Source organism: Gracilinanus agilis, chromosome 3 (genome assembly GCF_016433145.1).
Source record: "Gracilinanus agilis isolate LMUSP501 chromosome 3, AgileGrace, whole genome shotgun sequence".
In the NCBI taxonomy this organism is placed as follows: Eukaryota; Metazoa; Chordata; class Mammalia; order Didelphimorphia; family Didelphidae; genus Gracilinanus; species Gracilinanus agilis.
In genome coordinates, this window is record NC_058132.1 from 300,469,091 (window position 1) to 300,491,806 (window position 22,716).

The following is a 22,716-nucleotide window of genomic DNA, read 5'->3' on the forward strand; positions in this document are numbered from 1 at the left end:
TGCAGAGTTGATAAGAAAGCAGCACAACAGACAGAAAGTGGATCAAATGATGTTTCCTACAGGAGTGTGTCTAAGGGCAACTCCCAGGGCTCTACTCTTCCCAGCGACTCTATCAGCACTCAAGGAAACCACAAGAAAAACAGCAAAACCAAAGCTGATATGGAAACACCGAATGAAACCCTGGTAAGTTCTCTCACATGCTACATTAGCCTGATTGTGTTTCTGTGTTCTGAGCTAAGATAGGGCCTTTCCATCCAAAAAGACAAACACCACTGTGGGCCATTTGATAACATAAATATAGAGTTAAAAGATTGGGGGTGGGGGGAGGAGGAGAGAAGGGATGAGAATTACTATAAGAAGCTGGCAGTTTGATTATGGACTGGGCAATGCTGCCACTTGGAATGATCTTCCACTTTCTGCTGGAGAGAACTTTCTCCAAGTACATATGCAAGATGAAGGCATAATCACAGTGTGCTCTCATCAAAAGATACCAATGTACTTTCCTAAAATTATACCCCTGTGCTGGAAATTCTTATGTTGATCATCTCTACCATCAAAAAAATACAAAAAGGAGAAAATTTGACTAGAGGAGTGGAAATGATGAGCATTAGCTGTGGTGGCATGACCTGAGGGTGCATGTTGTCTCTTTTTTTTTTTCCAAGGGACTCACATATGCCAATTCAAGCCATGCCAAGCCAGAAATGCTATAACATTTGAGACAGACTATTTGGAACTCAATTGTACTCATGATTTTTCTCTCTTACTATTGGGATGAAAATGTCAGTAAATTGTTTCTCTTTAAAAGGAAGCCATGTATATCTTCCCAGGGTGTGTTAACTTTAACCAATATTTATATTTCAAACTGCATATGTATCTACAATCTATACTATGCCCATAGTCTTTTTTCCACTTAAATAATTGATTTTGTCCTATTCGTTTGCACTTCATGAAAGATTTGCAACATTTCTACAAAAATTCTGCATTTTATTGAAGGACTATATCCATAACGTTTTTTATTCTTGTAAAAGAAAGCTATAAAAATATGGCACTTGCTACCATTTTCTGAGAGAAAATTTGAAATATGAAGCAATTATGCATTTCTTTGGAAGATATTTCAAGGGAGGAGAATGTTTCAGGCATAATCATAATGTGAATTGGAAAACCTATTAGCTTCATTATTGATGTTTAGAGTTCTTAAGGTTAAAGTACTATAGCCATACTTTAAGTTTAGGCAAATGCACATTTTTATTTTTCATTCAAATAACTATCTTGACTCAAGGCAGATACAAGGTCATTTTTCAAGCTCTCAGAAACAGTATGCAGACTGTGTACTTTGCAAAACTTTTTTTCCTTGCTCCTGGCTTCCATGGTATCATCTCTTCTTTGAAAATGTAGATGTCCCCTGCATTATAAAACCACAAATTATAAGCATATCTAAGGCTGCCCTTGTAGTGTCACTGAAAGGAAAAAAGAGAGAATGAAAGTCTGGAAATGTGCAATATGCCAGAAATTCAATCCAACTGATCTAAAACTTTGATAGCACAGTGGAGCCCTTATCAGAGCCACTCAATTTAACTATGCCCCATTTAATATGGTTCTGACAGCTTAGGGTATATCTTCACTGTACAGAAGTACAAGAAAGAAAAAAAAAACCCACACAAAAAATCCCTGTACTTTGCTTCTACAATTTCATCTTTACTCTCTTATTATTTCCTAATGCTGAAGTAATTTGCCATGCTTTTTGTCTCTCTCCCATACAGTCTTTCTCAGGGTGACAATGAGAGTCATTTAGACCTCTTAGAATATCTTTAAGAAGCACACTTATTTTTCCTGTGAAGTATCTAGATTGCCCAAAGTATACATAAATGATAGAGATATGTTAATTTTTTTCTAGTTAGCTATTAGAGGAAAATTAATCACTTAGGGAAGCTTTTTTCCACACACTGTAGATGCAATATTTTGTTAAGCTGAATATCTATCTAGCTCCTTTCTGAAGGTAAATTACATTTTTTTAAAAATTTCATCTCTGTAATCCTTAGTGTGACAATCCACTGACGTTATTCATTGCTACGAAAAGTAATGATTGTATCCACCTGAACTAGTGGCAGAGCAGTAATGAGAACTTTTTTGTATCTTTTGAGCATATCTGCAGATAAATTGTGAAATAAGACTTTGTACCCAAGCTAAGGTACAAAACACTGGAAAGAGAGCCAGGAAACCTGTTTTCTGACTCTGAATTTAGCCTCCGATTTGCTGTGTGACTTGAAGAGAATTGGTCTCTTAATCTTCTTAGGAATCCATTTCATCATCCATACAAAGAGGAAGTTGAATTAATGGTCAAAGTCCCTTCTACATGTATTATTCTTAGTGAAAATGTTCTCTATAGTGGGATCAGGGCAGCTAGGGGATACAGTGGATAGAGTGCCAAGGCTGGAGTCAGGAAGACCTGAATTCAAATCTGGCCTCAAAAACTCACTGCAGGTATGACCCTGGGCAAATCAGTTAACCCTGCTTGCCTCAGTTTCCTCATCTGTAAAATGAACTAGAGAAGGAAATGGCAAACCACTTCAGTATCTGGGCCCAGAAAACCCCAAATGGGGTCAAAAAGAGTCAGATAGGACTTAAACAACTGAAAAACAATAACCCCCTATAGTGAAGGGAGGTAAAAGTAAGGGGATGATCATTGGTATTAACAACAGGAATCCTGAGTTTGTATAGTTACTTAAGCTTTTCGTGCCCACTTTTCCTCATTTCTAAAATGGAGATAATTATGCAAGTACCACTTGCTTCACAGGGCCACTATGGAAGCACTTAATACATTTTGGAAGTGCTTTGTAAATGAGCGATGATCAATCAAGCAAAAAACGTTTATTAAGATACTACTATGTTCCAGGGACTATGTTAAATCCTGAGAGTACACAGACAAAAATAAGATTCCCTGCCCTCAAGGAGTTTACATTATATATATGTATATATACATGTATATATACATATTTATTTTAAATATATGTGCATATATAAACATATGTATTTTATTTATTTTAATTTAATAATTTAATTTGTGTAATATAATTATATTTCAATACTAGTTACAGTGAATAATTGTAATAATAATATCCAACAATTATATAATGCCTTAAAGTTTGCAAAGCACTTTATAAATATTATCACATTTTATTCTCATAATAACTCTGGGAAGTAGGTACTGATAGATGACAGAACAAGGTTAAATGACTTGCCTAGGGTCACACAGCTATTGTTCCAGAGGCCTCCTTTTGATTCTAATCTTCCTGACTCAAGATTTAGCACTCTGTCCATGGATCCACTGAGTTGCCTTAGTTTGAGGATATATATTTGATAGTCTTTTTTAAAAAAAATTTAAAGAGATGCTGATATCTGCTTGCTTTAAATTTTCAAGTCCAATGGAGTGAATTTGTAATAATGCTTTTGGCTTGAAAGCTTCAATTCACACCATAGGTATTTTGGCTTAAAAATCCAATGACTCCTCTTTAATTAAGAGACGGAAAAGCAATATAGTGTAATACAAAGGAGACTGAATTTGAAGTCCTGAGGCTTCGTATTTGAATATTCCAGCTCTGCTACTTGTTGCCTGTGTGACCTTAGGCAAACCTCTTAAACTCCCCAAAACTCAGTTTTCCCTTCTGAATAGTGAGGGAGTTAATCTAAAGTGATCTATGATTAAAAACCATAAACCAAGATGCCTGAAATGCTTGCCTTAAAAAAAGCTTTCATCATTTTACTCCATCTTTTTCTCCATGTTGTTACTACTGGAAGATTGTTTCCTTGCACATTACCGATGTAATGTAGCAGGCCTTTATACAGATAGTCATAATAGGACCATTTTAAATAGTAATGTATATACATTAAAGAATGTGCAAAAGTTCCTTTTAATACTTTGTAGAACTGAATCCTTTTTTTCTTTCAGAGTGGTAATTAAAGGATTAAGTCTTCTTCATGCTATCACTTACACTCCACTTAACTCTCATTTTTATATAATTTATACAAAGGTTATGTTGCTTTGCACTTTTATATACATACTTTGCAATTAGAAGTATTTTTAAGAGGAAAAGAATAGCATTCCCTGAATGAGTTATACTAGAATCATGAATTTCAAGTTGGAACGGACCTGAGGCCACTGAATCTAGCCTCTTCTTTTTAAAAATGAGGAAACTGAGGCTGAGAGTTTAAATGGCTTACCAAAAGTCAAACAGATATTAGCACTAAGTAAATAAATCAGATATTGTTGTACTCCATTTTGAAGCCAGTCAGGTCATGTCTTCTTATAAATTTCTAAAGTTTCCAGAAACATTTATTCTCAAGGAAGATTATCCCAACCTCCTATCAGAAATACTTAATTGACAAAGAAAAGTTAGCAAAATTAATAAGATGATAGATCAGTGATTCCCAAAGTGGGCACTACTGCCCCCTGGTGGGCGCTGCATCAATCCAGGAAGGCGGTGATGGCCACAGGTGCATTTATCTTTCCTATTAATTGCTATTAAAATTTAAAAAAATTAATTTCCAGGGGGCTAAGTATTATTGTTTTCTGGAAAGGGGGAGGTAGGCCAAAAAAGTTTGGAAACCAATGTGATAGATAGATAGATATAGATATACACATAAACATATGCATGTTAATATACTCAAATATACACACACATGTATTATGTATACATACCTTTTCAACAGGAGAATCATTTTATTATCTCTATTTTGATTCAAATATATATTTGAATTGTATAATTTCCTTTGTTCACTAATGGTCTATACTCTTAAAAGTCTCAAGTGCTGATAAAAAGCCAAGAAAGGGTCATCCCATGAGGAGAGTGCTGCCTGGATAAAAGAGCACAAAACTAGGATAATAATTACACATCAATCTCTTCTTATTAATTTCTGCAAAACATTGTCACTTCAACATTCTTGCAAGTGAAAGACACAGCTTTTAATGCTATCTTAATGCTAATAATAATCATGCATATTTTATCTTTCATAATGCATAAGAAGTAGATTTCTAAATAAATTAAAAGGCAATGACTCCCAAGTATGTGTTCTTCTTTTTCAAGGATACCTCACAATCTAAAACATTTTACTTCCCCTTCTTTCTAAATGAACCTTATAAATATAATGTGACTTTGGGGAAAGCTCTTAAATTTATATGGATTCAAGGAGAAGATATATAAAGAATCTAGCATAAAATTTATAGATAGATATCATCCAAAGAACCATCAATTCATTCATTCATCAACCATTTATTAAGCTTCTATTATGTAAAAGGCATGATACTAGATCTAAGTCATTCAGAGATAAAAGTGCCATGGTCACTGCCTTCATGGATGGGGGGGATTTTCCCACTACAAACTGGGAGAGAGTCAGTAACAGAGATACACAGGTAAATATAAAACAATAGAGAATATAACGGCATTAGAAGATTACAAAGTGCTATTCTATAGAGGAGAGTATTCTGTAATTGGGGTCAAAAGGCATAAATCTAGTCTACTGTTTGACTATCACTTTGACTATGGGAAAGGAAGTAACTTAATCTCTCTCAACCTTAAATTCTGCATCTAGGAAACTAAAACAATAATATTTGATATTTGTAGTATATACCTTATGACCTTCTAAGAATTAAATGAGATTATGGATGGATATGAACTCTTTTATAAAATTATATGATAAGGGATAAAGACTAGTGCTACCCAATTCAAATAAATGGCACTTTTCTAGTGTTGTATACTTTGAAAAAAAGGACTAATGAAAAATTTTAAAAAGAGCCATCCCATGATCATAGATAGAATCTCCTGGATAAAATAGCATAAAACCATAACAATAATTACACATTCTCTTGTGAAGTCCTGCAAAGTTATTCCAATTTTGTTTGTAAAAGATAGACCTGCTAATGCTATTTTGACACTAATAATAATCATGCAAACTGAATGTCAATAGTATAAACTAGTGCTTCTCCAAACAAGATCTCCAAATATCCTGGAATCTTCCTTAGAAAAGTAGTAACTTTAACACTGACAGCCAAAAGGACTACTGAAATGCTATTCCCAATTATCCAAGTGCTACTTCTACCCTTTGTCATACATGTAATTATGTTACTGATAGTAGTTTCTGACTGTGCATTAAGAGTAAGGGCCAGAAAAATGTTATTTTGAAAACCACAAGCTGTTTGAACTGTCTTTGGATTTGTGGGCTAGTCAGTATTTTCCTTGCTTGCTTACACTCATATTGACCTCACTATGCATTAGGTCCATCCAGACTGTCCCTCAGACTCATACACTAAAAATTGTATTTCACTCCTCTGTCCCTCATCTTCCACTCATATAGTCATCTCACTAATCCAGATTCTTTTTACCTCTTGTTAAATACAAATACACTATTTATTTGTTGGTATCCTTTCTTCCAGACTCTCCTTTCTCTATTCCATCCTCTATACCACTACCAAAATAATCTCTGTAAGAAACGGGTCTGACCATGTCAGGACTTACTCAAAAGTTTTCAGGCTTCCTATCCCATTTTCTTATCACCACTACTTAACACCCATGTCCCTGTCCACCTTATTGAATACTAGCTCCCTTCATGAATTCTCCATTTCCACCAAAAAAAACTACTACTCACTCCCCAAAATTTATTATGAATGTCTTATCTCCATGCATTTGTTCAAACCATTTCCTATCAACCAATTTTTAAAAAAAAACACAACCTTTTATTTAGCATTTGCTATGTGCCAGACACTGAACTGTGTTGGGGATACCAAAAACAAGACAAAAACCAAACCAAACAAAACCATTTTCTGCCCTTGATGAGTATATATTCTATTAACATTACCTATGCTTCATCTTGGAATTCTTGACTCTGTTTAGAGCTCAATTCAAAGCCTTACTTCCTCCATGAGGCTTTCTCTCAACCTTTCCATCCCTTATCCTACCAGTAATTAGTGGTTTGTTTCACTTCAATTTTATTTCCATTATTTTTATTATGTACTTAGTGTGCTCTCTCCACTAGAATGTAAGCTCTTCCAGGGCAGAAATTGTTTTTCTTTTGTCTTTGTATCCCCAATGTTTAGCATCATCCCTTGTACATTGTAAACTCTTGAGCAATTTTTGTTTTCTTGAATTAAATTATTTATGGTGATTCCTTAATCCCAAATTGGCTCTCACTCACCACTCAGTATGGTCCCTGCAACCTCCCTGTGATCCTCGTGATCTCATCCAATGCCTGTTCATGAATGCCAAATGATTTTAATTTCAGTCTATGAATAATATAATTAGTAAAGGGAATCTGCTGCCAAAATAAATTATAGCTGTCATCCATAGCCAATTAATTTTTTTAAAATTATCTACTACTTTCTACTTAGGTCTGTTAGCATGAATATAAGTCAGGTTGACTGAGGAACCCTCATGTACTAGTTATGTCATCTGACTTGTCTATTCTCTTTTTCCTATTTCTCATCATTCATCATTAATATTGAATTAATTCTTTCAGGACCAAATATATTGTGTTATCCATGGGTTTCTTGGAGACCTAGTGATTGCCCTTCTGTCCTTATTTCTATAATAAATCATCCTGGGCAAACACAAGTAGTTGAACCTGTATAAAAAATATCAGGCTGTATTTGGATGGCTCTGGCATTGGAGGGCTATTGTGTTCTTGCTCATCTATAAAAGACTTTAAATCTTACTTGGAAGTAATTGTATAAGTCAGTTAAAGGGGAAGAAGAAACCTCAGTTTGCAAGCAATACAGAAAACTGTTATCTAACCTAAAACTAGAGTTTATCTGTTCCTGGAAACTGTTTGATGTCCTGACTAGCAGAACACAAAAAATAGCCTTCACAAAACTGGAGAGAGTCCAACTCCCACACAAAAAATTAGCCCATCCTTAATATAACTAAGTGATTGGGATAGGGGATAAGATGCTTAAGAGAATGGACTGCAAAGTTTAAAGGCAGAGAGAAATCATGCAAAAAGGGACTGACTGAGAGCCAGATCATGGGTTTCTAGCCTCTTAATTTACAAAAAAAATTTTAAGCCTTTTGGAATATAGTAATAATTTCAATCAATAGTAACTCTTTTGGTAATAAGTTCAATTTTCTTCCTGTATTTTAATTCAATTGAAGAATTCATTGACAACCTATTATGCTAAGACTTTGAGCCAGATATTGGCTAGACAGAGATGAACAAAAACATCATTGATCCCTGCCCTCAAATACTTCACAATCTAATCAGTAAAATATACTGTGTGCACAAATATATGTAATGCAAGGGAGAATGTACGTGAGGGCAAAAGCTAGAAAGAAAAAATTACTCTCCAGAAAATTTGTAGAGGGAGACCAAGTAATACATCTTGGAATTGATATCACTAGAGATCAGAGACTTTAATTAAGAAAAGGTTTGAGAGAGTTTAGATGAAAGAGTGCATTCTAGCTGTTGAGACTGGCCTGTGTGAATGGGCCACTACTGGGTCTGCTACTCACTTCCTAAGTGACCTCAAATAATTTACTTAATTTAGACTTTGGTTCCTTCATCTATATTACGAAGTGATTGAACTAGATGGTTTCTGAAGTCTCTTGCAGCCCTTAAAAAAACCTATGAGCCTCAGATTCTTTTATTCTTTAGTTTGGAAAAATGAAGACAAAGTGATTATGGGTGAAATTCATAAGTAAAGGAATAGAGTGAACTCAGACTTGACCCTATTTTAGAATTGAGGGGCATCCCTTCAAGTCTGAAGGAATTAAATTTAGGAAGATTAAAATATAACTGATTTTTTACAATATCTCTCAAATCTGTCCTTTTCTCTTTGCTCAGATTCTGAGTCTCCTTAGTTCAAGGCAATCATCATGTCTGATCTAGACTGGTATAATAATCTCCAAACTGCTCTTTCTGCCACCTGTCCTGCTCCTTATTTTAAGCAGCTGGAAAAAAAGTAATTTTCCTGAGGCCAAAGCCTGACCTGTCTCTTCTATCCACCCCCCAAAAATACTTCTGTGACTGCTTTTTTTTGTATCCTTTAAAATACAAATTCTATGGACCAGCTCTTCAAGGCTCTCTGCTTTCAGGTTCCTGCCTACTTTTGCAGCTTTCCCCCCACCTCCCTCCCAGTACTACTAACTGAGTGTGTTTCTGTCTACATGTCATCTCCGCCACTTAAATGCAAACATCTTGAAGTCAACTGTTTCGTATTCATCTTCAAACTCTCAGCACCAGCAGTGTCTAGCACATAGTAGGTACTAATAAATGATTATAGGGTCATAGGATCATAGATTTAGAGCTGGAAGGAAGCATGAAGCCTTCAAGTTCAGTTCTCCTTATTTTAACAAAGAACTAAAACCTATAGTTATTTAGCTAGATCTGGGTGCTAGATTTGAACTTAGGTCTTCAGGGGATTAAAAATTCTAGGTCCATTTTCTACTATTCCATAGTTATCGATTGATCATTTACCTCTCTGTGCATTCATATAGACTAGTCTCAATGCCTGGAATGCTCCCCTTCATCTAAACTTTCCACATCCTTTTCTTAATTAAAGATTTCACTCTGGTGATGGCAGTTCCACGAAGCATTACCTGATCTACTTCCACACATTTTCCCAAGAATATTTTTTCTTGCTTGCTTTTGCCATTAATTCTAACCAGCATCACATTTATTTATGCCTTATATTTCACCTATTAGATTGCAAAGTTTTAAAGGGCAGAGACCATAATGTTCTTTATCTCTATCTACCCAATGCCTGCCACAGTGTCTTGCCATAATAAGATCTTTGAAAAACAACAAAAAAACCTTACCTTCCATCTTCAAGTCAAAACTAAGTGTTGGTCCCAAGATAAAAGAGCACTAAGATCTAGGCAGTTGGAAATAAGTGACTTGCTGAGGGTCACACAGATAAGAAATAGCTGAGACCATATTTTAACCCAGGACCCTGGTCTCTAGACCTGGCCCTCTCTCCACTGAGCCGTCTAGCTGTCTCTATAATAGGTTCTTCATAAATGGTCAATTAATTCTTCAACTGAATCACATTGCAGGTAGAAATTTTAACATATTACCCAAAGAATAACCACTGATTGAAATTATCAATCTATCCCAAAAAGCTTTTTTTAAAAAAAATAAAGTCAGGATAGATCCATGGAATCCTTATTAGAGGAAATTAGTATGTTGGAGGACATATCTCTAATTACATTTAATTATTATTTTGACATCAATGGGAAGACAACTGTGACTTTCTCTTGATTCCATAATGAGAAACAAATTGTCAGATTAGAGGAAATATAGGTCTGACCTAGTAAAGCAGTTTCTACATATTTCTGACATTTTCAGAGGGCACATCAACAGAGCTATCGCTTTGTACTTGTATATAGCACGTTCTGTCTCTGTTACTAATATAGATATGCATTGCAAGAGGCAGAAAACTCTCAGTATTACGTTTTCTCTGGGAGGTGCAAATAAGCAATTAAATGCCCTCAAGGCAAGGTGCTGGCTATCCATTCCTTTATCAATTTGCATTACCCTGGTTTGAGGTTGGCAGAATTAGAGATCTATTTCAATTTGCCATCTTTTGACAATCCACATTGGACCGATTAAGTACCAATTACAGTCTAATATTAAAACCATAGCCATAAAATGTAAATAATTAGTCTTATTCCATTAAATATGAGGAATGGGAGACAAAAAAAAGCAGGGAGCTAAATTGAGCTCAAGGTCAGTATACATCTGCATGACTTTCTACAGTGCAAATATAAAATAATGGTTCCTTGGCATTCCACCCAAGTCCCAGAGCAGATCTATTGGCAATTAAATAACATATGTGCATAACTAGGATTCTTATTGCATTGCCCATTTTATATTATTGCCATTGTCTTTCTAGTTGACCAGAAGAAATGTCTTTTAATTAGGGCATTAAAAGTACTATCCAGGGTCCTTAAAAAATAAAAATAAAAACTTTGAATTCACACTAAGGCTGTATCTAGACCTACAAAGCAACATGGAGAATTTAAGTAATTATTTGGGTAATTAATTCCCTCTCTTGTTTTCCTACACCTTTTTCAATTATCTGGTTATTATAGGTAAAAGACTGGGGAGGGGTTTGTTTTTGCCTGAATTATCTAAATAATCAACTCAATTCTCCAGGTCACTGATCCCACACTGAGGTCACCTCATTGTTTTGTCCTAGAATGAATAAAACACAAAAATTTCCAAGATTCACAACAGTAGAGACCTGAATGTATTTCTTTATTCTTATTAAAATAAATTGTAGTGGAAGTCATTCTCTCCAGAGAAATTACACCTCCTTAAACCTTAATTTTTCTTGACAGGCCTGTGTTACAGACTTCATTAAAGGAACAAAAACCAAAGCTGTTATCTCCAAAATCTTTTGTGGAATGTGCCCTGTAAATTTTCACTTTCAAAACTAAGGTTATATGTCTGAAAATCAGTTGTTATAATTAAAAATAATAATGAATCCATTCAGTACAGTTAAGAAAATATATATATATATATTTGCTGTGGAAAATACCCTTTTGCTGAGAATTGCTGAAGAATTTAAGAAAGGCATTTTCTGGGTTTTCTTATTTTTACAGATAAAAGAGGTCACTGAAAGTCTTCAAGAGGATGAAGAGGACACCATTATGGAGAGTGGAGAACACTCTCCATTTCAAACCCACATAATAGGTACAGATTAATATTTTCCTACTGCTTTCACGATTCTGTCATTTTCCTATGCAAAAGTAGTACCTCTCTTTTGACTCATTGCATTCCTGGAGTCCTGGAGTCCTGGAGTCCATGTCTTAATGCAGTTCTTTTTAGGAAATCTAGGCAACACACTTTTACTTTGTTTACTTGAACAGCTCTGGAGACCTTGGAAGGAAAAAGTAAAGGTGGTGAGATGTCAGATCTTTATTAGGTGTTTATTAGGCAGGGTGGAATAAACAAAGCCACAGAATACCAAGCAGAGGAAAGTGGGAACTCCCAATACAAAAGTAAATAGAATGTATATGCTTCTAATCTAATCTCCAATTGTGAGCACTTGGCAGATTTCACCCAAGAAAAACTAACCATTTACTACATCAGCCTTTCCCATTTGGACTCCAAGAAGAACCTATTTAAAAGTAACCTTTTAAAATACGAGGCTATAAATTTATTGCATGGCCTTCCCAACTGAAAAATTTGGGGTTTTGTTTGTTTTTAATTTAAATTTATTAATGTTACTTTAAAACTCCCAAGTAATTCCCTACCTCCCTTCTCCCCTTCCCTCATTGGAGAAGGCATCATTTAACAAAAAAAGATGCACAAGTGTATCTAAAACTATGTCTTCCTCATTTCTATTCATCAGGTCTTGTTTTGGAAGTGGACATACACAAGTCATTCCTCATACAATATTTCTGTGGTATATAATGTTCTCTTGGTTCTGCTCATTTTAATGAAATTTATAATTTCAAGTAGGTCTTTCCATATTTTTAAAAAATTAACCTGCTTATCATTTCTTATGGCACAGTAGTAATCCATCACAATCACATGCCACAACTTGTTCAGGCATTCCCCAGTTAATGGGCATCCTTTTCCAGTTCTTTGTCACTACAAAGAGAGCTGCTCCACATATTTTAGAACGTCTTCGTTCTTTTCCTTTTTCCCTGATCTCTTTAAGAAATGAATGGTATTGATGGGTTAAAAGTCAAATGGAAATTATGCTATATTTTGATGTTAGAAAAAATAGACTGAAAGGCAGAGATATGGTGTCTATAGCGTCCCATTTGAAGACAAAAATATCTGGGTTCAAGTGTGGCCTTTTAAACATGCTGGCTGTGTGCCCACAGGCAAGTCATATAATCTCTCATAGCCCCCAGCAACTTTCTATGATGTAAAATACAGACAAATTGGTAAACCTACATCAGTGGACAGTTTCTCTGTTAGGAGTGTCTTCCATTAAATAAATCACAAATCTGAACCAAAAGTAAATAAATAAAGCTCAGTGGATTAAAACCATAGTCTTTCCCTCCCGTCCCCACCTCCCAAAAAAAGGTAAACTTGGACATAGATACTTACTGATTTTAAAAATTCTCCAGCCCACTCTTTTCTCTCTGGTAAAGGCCTCATTATAAAAATCCCATTTCTTAAATGAATTTGGCTTATCAGCGACTTCTTTTAATTGTGCAGAACAAATGGAGTGTAGAGACTATAGTTCCTCAAGACAAAAGGCCTTTGCTGACACTTTCAGAATGTCTCCTAATGGGTGGCAACCAGTAGATTGAAGAGCTGTCAGCAGCTGTGATCCTAACAGGGAGATCCACAAGATGGTATCTTTCATAGCTGCTGACGATCTTGGATCTTGGAGGAAATGCAGAATATGTTGGTCTTGGAACTCAAAATAATTTAGAATTTGGGCATTTGGGGTTATTTTGATTTTTACAAAGGATACCAGTGTATGATTGAATCCTTTCCTACAAATCATATTCAGGCACATTAGAGATAATCTTGACTACATCATTGCAGGGGTGTGACAGCTCTCACAGCTTTCCTGTTTCTGGATTTGATCAGTATTTCTTGCTCCTGCCCTTTCCTGAGAATATCTCCGGCTGCCAGCTCGCAGCATCACCTCATGCTGTCAGTTCCATGTTGGTATACTTTACTACCGACTTCCTAGTAGACACAGCATTCATCCGCAAACTATAATTTACAGTTTATCCGAGTGAATTGTTGTATCCCCACAGTTAATGAGACTGGCACACCATTATTATTCTCTTCATTTGTAATTGGGGATACAAAAGTCTTAACAAAATAGAGCTGAATGAGCATAGTCTGAATAAGATTATTATTCCAAAAAGACACCCTTTATTATAGTTGTCAATGTAAAATGCTTAAATTGTTATCAGTTCTGCATAGTTAGCTAATGTGCAAGTTAAATATTATTTAACAACCTTCAAACCTGACACTATGGAAAGCACTGATGAGTTGCTATTTTTCTAAAATTAGGTGCTGTCGGACCTGTAAAATCAGTAATGGGTGTGTGCATGTACGTGTGTGTGTGTGTGTGTGTGTGTGTGTGTGTGTGTGTGTGTCTCAGGGGCTGATCTTTTTAAAGGATTATAGTGACTGAAAGTAGGTTTAAATAGATTAATGACTCTTTTGATTGGGGAAATAAAAGTATATCTGGACTAGATTTTCACTACAATGAAAGTTTTTATCATCAAAAAAAAATGAAGCTACTTTGAACTGACAAGTATATTGTCATTTAATCTAGCCAACTGCTACCAAGGCAGGATCTAACTGAGCCAACTAACTTAAATACATTTTAAATATTTTTCCTCCTCAAAACGTACAGAAATTTCATATCTACTTGCAATAACAGTATAATACTTTCTTAGAGAAAACGAATGATAGCCCACCACTCTAAGGTATTTAATTATCAGAAAACAATGAGACTTCCCAATATTCATTATGAAGTTTCCAAGTAGAGGCAAAAAACTAAATAAATTTACATTTTAGGGCTAATAACTAAGTGCTGTCGGATGTCTGTAACAGGCAAGAGCAATGAATGAATCAGAGATCTGTTTGTATTTCTGTTGTGAAGGTTGAGCTGGTGTTAGATTGGGCAATACAGCTTGATGACAAAGGCATTACATTGAAAAGTTGGCTGATCAGGGAGCTTGGTGTGAAATATAAGATGTGTGAAATGAAAACAAAATTGTAGATATTCAAAAATATTTTCTTTTATTTATAGCAACGTTAATCAGTATGGGTCCCATTGTAGGGAAATCAGGGAAAGTTACTTCCACTTTCCCTGATTTCCCTACAACAGTCCAAAAACATGAAAAAATTAATCTAGATAGTATAAATGTAACATATGATACATTTGCTCACTGTCCTATAGTTTTGAATTATAATAGATTATATTTATCAAATACAGGATGTCCCAGGAATCTCAGTGCAGTTTTTAATTATTAAATCTATTAAAACTTAAAATTACTAAGTTGAGAGGCAGGTAGGTAACATAGTAGATAGTGCCAGGTATAGATTTGAGGAGATCTGGCCTCAGACACTTCCTAGCTGGGTGACCTGGCCAAGTCATTTAACCCTGTTTGCCTAGCCTTTGCCTTTCTGTCTTAGAGTTGTTAGTAAGACAAAAAGTAAGAATTAAAGGATATTAAAACATTTTCTATAATATATGTTATATTTTATATTATATTTAATATGTTATAGTATATAGTATATGTTATATATTATGCAATATACAATATAATATGATATTTAATTTAATAAAATTTAAAAAATTTAAATTACTACACCAAAACTTTTGGGACACCTTCTGTATTCTGTATATGTCATCCATGGGCTCACTTCTCCATTCCACCATAGCTCTGGAGACTTGGATCTCTGAAAAAACAAGGGCCACCACTTTCAGGGTTCTAGTGATAAGCCCTTGGATGGCTATACTTCTAACACAGTCTCCACTGGTGATTTTAACCTTAATGTCTGTTAGTTTTTCAGCAAAGGTAATTTCTTAAATAGGTGAGCAAAAATAATAGATACAAAGCATCAAATTCTAAATTAGAAATGTACTTTCCCACTAATGCACACCCCAGAGTCTCAGGGAGGGAGGATACTACAATGGCAGTGAGGCACTCATGTCGGTAATAGCATGGACAATGTGCCCACACAATCCTGAAGCAGTGGAGTCTCAGAGGCCTTTGTTTTCCAGAGATTCCTCCCAAAATTCATTATGCTCTCAGTGATGGATGAATCACTCCACTGGTCTGCTGAGCTTTTTTCTAGTGAGGTGAAATGTCTTGGTTAAATGGGTCAGTCTGCTTCTGGGTTGGGTCAAGCAGGTCCTATGACTACTAGTGCTTAGCTGGTCCAGCCAGGTTGCTGGGGACAGTTGCTTCTAGGCTCTTTCTAAGAGTTCACTCATCTACTAAGGACTGCTACCAGTCTAAGCCATGGCAGATCGCTTGGCCACTGAGAAACTACTGCTGGAATGGGCCAGGCAGGCTATTCTCCCTCTGGCCTTTTCTCACAGTACAGGATTTCTGCCTCAGATCCCAAGTTTTAAAATGATTATTACATAGCTGAAAGTTTTCTTAGTAGGTAGAAGTTTTACATACATTTGTGTAAGCTGATGAGCAGAAAAATAAGAAAGATTTTCTAAATGAAAAGTTAACTCAGAAACTATCAAGAATAAATATTTGAAAAAAAAAGATGAAAAGGAAATAAATAGAATAGGAAATATCATAAATTTAGGAAATTTGAAGAATACAATTAGGATCGAATGATCAGTGAAAATAAATTTTTAAAAAGTCCATTATATCAGGTCCCTAGTTATAATTGCCAAAGCTAATTGGACACTTTTGTAACCTTTTGGGTCCCCTGGAAAAGAATAAAAGAATAGTTTATTCTACAGACTGATCAGCAGATGCTCCAGTGACCTCAGGGCTAGTATCACCTTTATAATATTTCTTTTCCTACATTCCATTAAATACCACCTTCAGAAGGAAGCAGAAGGTATCTCAAGCATAAGAATAATCACAATAGCATCACATTTAACAAGAATACTGACTTCAGAGACTAGCAAGTCCAACACTTTCATTCTACAAATGAGGCCAAATGACTTAGCCAGGATCACTCAGCTAAAAATTGTCAGAGGAAGGATGTGTCCCTAGGTCTTCCTGACGTCAAAGTTCAGCACCTCTATCTACTATGTCATGCTGCCACTCAGTGTGTAATAACATGGGATCAAGTCCTAAAAACCACTGTTGACTCCAAGCAAAACATTCTTTGTAAGTGTCAATGCAACAATTAGATTGGGTCCATTTTCATTTTCTCTTCCACTTAACATATTTGGGCTTCCCAATGGGTATCAAGGGTTTTCCTCTTTACTGTTCACTAAGAACCTAGCCAATGGCTCATACTCTAGACCTAGGATGATACTAGGTATTTGCTTAAACTTTGGGATTGACTTGATTTCTTCTTTCCCTCCCAAATTAAAATCCCCATTTTGATATTTCATATTATGAGTCATTTTATTTTCTATCAGCTTCTTCAGTGTACATCAATTTGCTAACCTAATGAGCTAATTCATGCTAATATAACAGGGGATTAATGAGTTGTTTCATTTCCAAGGTCTTGTGTTTATATTTTAGCAGCAGCACTCTTGAAACAATACCTCACCTCAAAGGAATCTTGCCATTGGTGGGATTTTATTTTTGGAGACCACCAAGGATGGCATTGGGGGGGGAAGGCAGGAAGGATCTTTAGGCATCTATCAAACTGCACCATGTAGGAATTTGACTCTTCTTGCTTAGTACCATGAGAATTAATTGTAGGAAATAGGATGGTGGTGGGAAATGTTCTTTCTGTGCTAACATCCTGACTTTGAGATATGTTGTGACTTCAGACTCAGTAGGAACTCCACAAATGGAAAGGCTATCATGTTTATTCTATTCTATCCCAAAGGGCAAAACCAAATAGGTAGAAGTTCAAAAGAGATAAATATAGGTTCAATGTCATGAAAAACTCCCTAACAATTAAAGCTATCCAAAAGTGAAATCAGTTTCCTTAAATGTTAGTGGGTTTCCTCTTAATGAGCATCTTTATTAAAATGCCAGGTGTTTGTTTACTTGTTTGTGTTTTGTGGTGGGGATTCTTTTTTTCAGGAATTCCATGGACTAGATGATTTACTGAGGTCCCTTCCAACTCTGTAATTCAGTAATTCTGTGAGCAGACTAGAAAACAACAGAGGAGCAAATGTTCAGACCACTAAAGGCAATGGAAGCAGAATATTATGCCTTTGTAGCAAGTATATAGCTCCTAAGAAACTCACGTCAGTTAGCAAGCTTTTATTGAGTTCCTGTTTACTACTTACTTCCATATATGTGCAAATATTTGCACTACTAGATCTACAAGCAAATATGAGACATTTGAGTTTACACTCAAATGTTTTTCATTCATTAATTACCATACCAAACCCATTTTGAAGGCAAGTACATGATGTAAAGATCCCTTATCTTTCAGAAAGAAATAGGATTTGGCTATTGCTATAATGTGGACTTTGATAAAAAGGACAACACAAGAACTTAATATAGTTTGAATTCAGTGGCTTTATCTGGGTGTGGAATGAGATCTGGGATGTTACTGCAAGCACTGACATGTGAGGAAGGAAACAAGGAACCATTCACATTCTATAGGAATATACTCAGCCCTCCCATTTTCCACCTGGGGTTTACATACTTAAGATCAACCACAGTAATGTATTCTTTTTTTTCCCCTCATCTCATATTGGCTTTTCCCAACTACCTTGCACAAATTTATGTTATTTCTCTCTACCGTCAATGGATATGTATTAAATTAAAGAAATGCAAACTCATTTTTGTTTTAATCTAAGAAAAACATCAGAAAGTAAATCTTCTGGGGAACAAATATTAAAATGAACTCCAAAGTCAAATATAAATTGTTTTTATTATTTCCTCCCTGAAACTACTGCTTGACTCCATTAGTATAGATAATCAAGAATTTACCATAAAGGAAAATCACTTGTGTTTTGAGCAAATTGTCATCCCCATTTTCATGATATTATTAATTACCAACAAAGTATGCATGAGTTTGAAGAAATCCTCTATAGAACAAAAGTTATATCCCTTGTTAAAATGCATCTAATAATTTCCAACTTCTTAAATAAAAATATATATTCAAGTCAGAAGGACCGATGTACCGTAGCTGTCAATCAATTAAAGCTCTTGATAATCATCTGTCTTAGAAGAATATTACTGATTTTCTACTCTGAGGGATGAACTTGGAAAGAAGCTTGGGAGTCTAATGTAAACAGAATAGCAATCTTATTTTCTTTTTATTTAAATTATATTTCAGAAAATTAAGTAGACTTTCAAAACTCCAGAAATGGAAGATAGTTGGATTTAATCGCATATTTTGAATACTGTGCCTTCACATTAAAGTTTAATTATAAAAAGGAAGAAATATTAACAATCAAAACAAAATGTGGATGAAAAGTAAAAATTTCAATAGACAAACAGTTTTGATAAAGTTCTATTGCTGACATGCTGGCATCAAACTCAGATCTGCTAATGTGATAATCCCTTTGTATGAGAAGTCAAAAGATTTAAATTTAAGTTCTCCTATCAATAAACCCTAGGATGACTTGGTTGCAAATTTTTTATCACAAAAGAGACCCAGAGTAGCATGGTGTGATGGTCACATGGGCTAATAAACTCCTTTGTGATAAGACATCCAGCTATTTGTTTCCTGTTGGTCCTAGACAGAATACTATTTTTAATACAAAATCAATATAAAATTGTTTGGCATAAAGTTGTCTGAATGGAAATGGAATCATCTGTTTTCTGATTCAGAATAATCTAGGAGAAATGACAATCATCCCCCCACTCCTAATTTCCACATCCTTTTATTCAATCTGTATTTTTATAATATATCAACTTTGTATGTGCCCCCTAACTCCTCTACGTGGTATTAGAATTTGGACTTGGAAAAGATTTCTTTTTTACCTAATGCTTTAATTCAAAGTACAAATAGATTCCCTCCCCCTCCTTTTTCGCACATCTATTCTTAATGGTAGTACTATATTTTTTTTTGAGTTATAGATTTCAGGAGATAGTTCAGGTACCCTGGAAAGCATCTTCAGATTTGGCTACTGCTAAAGAAGTATTAGAAGGAATTAGAAGGAAAGAATTCAACCTCGATTCTTTCATGTAATGTTTTGAACAATGGAACACTTACCAGCCTTTTTTGATGATAGTATTACTTCATTGATTCATTCAGTAATAATTTTTTTAAAACTCTTACTATGTGCTGTTTGGCCCTGTGCCAGTTACTGAAGGGATGCAATTGAATTGGAAGATATAAATGCTGCCCTTCAGAACCTTAGAGTCTAGTTGAAGAGTACTTTGTCTGGTTGGACCAACTACTTGCCATAGTTAATACCATACACAAACACACATACACACATACGCATGCACACTGCATATAGGATCTATATCAAGTACTAAAATACGTTTTTATTTCCCTGATTTCATTAGTGTAGATTATCCCTCCTTTGACTGAAATAACTCCATGCCTTAGTAGGTAGTCCTCATTAGTTGCTATGGCATGTTGCTACTATTTTCTGGTAAAAGCCTTCCTAAAATTAACTAGCCTGATTCTCAGACAACAGATCTACAGTCCAACACTGGGTTCATACTCAAAGGCTTTCCACATTGGTAGGAACAGTCAGAGCTTATGTTCCATAGACCTAGCCTTGGGGAACCTAGGGTCACTCCTATGATACAATGAGCTTCATTGCAGGACTATATGAATAATAGAGACAATAAATCTTCTAGTGTCTTCTGCTGTAACTGCAACTTAGAGGCAGCCAGCCATTGCTTTTAAGAGTGAAGCTGATAAAAAAAAATTGGGAACTCCCTAGTTGTCACTAATTTAGAAGGAATTAGATACAATTTAGAAAATAAAAGGATGAACTAGATAAATGTAAGGTACCAGGTAGCTCTAACCAACAATGTTTTGGGTTTTTTTTTTAATTTGGAAAATTATATTTAAGTAATTTAGAATATTTTTACATGGTTACAAGATTCATGTTCTTTCCCTTCCCTCCCTCCTCCTGTAGCCATCACACCATTCCACTGGGTTTTACATCTGTCATTGATCAAGACCTATTTCCATATTATTGATATTTGTACTAGGGTGATCATTTGGAATCACTATCCCCAATCATATCCTCATCGACCTATGTGATCAGGCAGTTGTTTTTCTTCTGTGTTTCTGTTCCCACAATTCTTTCTCTGTATGTAGATAATATTCTTTTTCATAAGTCCCTCAGAATTGTCCTGGATCATTGCAGAACCAGAAGTCCATTACATTCAATTGTGCCACAGTGTATCAGTCTCTGTGTACAATGTTCTCCTGGTTCTGCTCCTTTCGCTCTGCATCAATTCCTGGAGGGCTTTCCAGTTCACATGGAATTCCTCCAGTTCATTATTCCTTTGAGCACAATAGGATTCCATCACCAACAGAAACCACAATTTTTTCAGCCATTCCCCCAATCGAGGAACACTCCCTAGTTTCCCAAATTTTTGCCACCACAAAGAGCACAGCTATAAATATTTTTGTACAAGCCTTTTCCCCCCTATGATCTCTTTGGAGTATAAACCCAGCAGTGGTATGGCTGGATCAAAGGGCAGGCAGTCTTTAGCGCCCTTTGGGCATAGTTAACCAACAATGTTTTGATAAAACACACACACACACACACATTTATACCCCTTCAAAGTCAAGTGTTGATGAACTGTGTTGGACTTTGTATAGAATCCAACCACATTCTGCTCTCTTTGTATTAAGTACTTTATTCCTGACTTCCCAGAACATGGATTGTTCCTTGAATTCTGCTAGATCCTAGCAGTGATGTACCTACAATTCTGTTTGGGTTTCTCCTCCTACCCTTTCTCATCACTTGTCTTAATACTTCACATCTCCAGTAAATAAATTCTGAATCATTTTGACTAACTTAAAATAATCTGATTATTCTTTGAGCAAGAATCTTCAACTTTATCCTTTTCTGGTATCTAAATGGAGAGCCCTGGAAGATCTATTCACAGTCCTGCCACAGAATGGGAAGAGAATTAACACTGTGTGTAAGAAGTCAGAGATAAAAGAAATCCATATTGTGTGCAATGGATGGCAAAGTTTATGTGAAGGAGGGAAAAACTTAAGCTAGGCCATAAAGGGTGGGTTTGAATGGAGAGATGAAAGATCAGCAAGAGAATAACATGAGTAAAGGAACAACATGGTGTCTGAAGTCCTTTTCAGACTGAAATGTATGATCCTAATATGTTCCAGTAACTGGCATTATGTTATAAGGAAAGGAGAAAAGGGAGGAAAATTTTGGTAAAAGATTAAATTAGGATGAGGAAGACAGATATACTCCAAAGGTCAGGCTAATTTATTATGAGAGTGTTTAAGAATTGTTGGTTTGTCAAAGTACAAATATGCAGAAATGTAGGAACTTAGATGGTTAAGAAGATGAAACTCTGGTGGTACAGAGATTTAATATGCTTCCCAAACTCAACTTTTTTCTTAGAACCTTGATTTTTAAAAAATTCTAATGTATGGTCAACTCTTTCCTATAGGGGAGTTTATTGGAGGGAAAATATTACAATAAAATAACAATAAATAATAAATAAAAAATAACAATAAAATAAAAATTTGGAAAAAATGTTATATACCTTGGAATAATTGTTAGATCAAGATTAATTCAGTGATTTTTTTTCATTAATAATACAGCCATAATAAAAAGTATTTATTTATTTATTTATTTATTTATTTATTTATTTTTAAACCCTTGTACTTCGGTGTATTGTCCCATAGGTGGAAGAGTGGTAAGGGTGGGCAATGGGGGTCAAGTGACTTGCCCAGGGTCACACAGCTAGGAAGTGTCTGAGGCCGGATTTGAACCTAGGACCTCCTGTCTCTAGGCCTGACTCTCAATCCACTGAGCTACCCAGCTGCCCCAAAAGTATTTATTTTTAAGACTAAAAAAAAAAATTCTAATGTAGTACTTGACAAAATTACCCTCCATTCAAGGTACTGTGTATATCTATAACCAATGAAATCTTTAACTCATAAGCCATTGCTTACATGTTTACATTTATTAGCCTGAGCACGACTAGTTCAAATAAAAGGTATTTTATGAAATAA

General features: G+C 35.2%; 1 protein-coding gene across 1 annotated transcript in view; it reads left to right on the plus strand.

The window, feature by feature from the left end:
- Positions 1-22,716, plus strand: part of NCKAP5 (NCK associated protein 5) — a 926,355-nt gene that overhangs the window by 801,148 nt on the left and 102,491 nt on the right. Inside the window, exons 13-14 of the mRNA XM_044669911.1 lie at positions 6-183; positions 11,589-11,679. Coding sequence (XP_044525846.1) covers positions 6-183; positions 11,589-11,679 — 269 coding nt within the window. The remainder of the gene's footprint in view (positions 1-5; positions 184-11,588; positions 11,680-22,716) is intronic.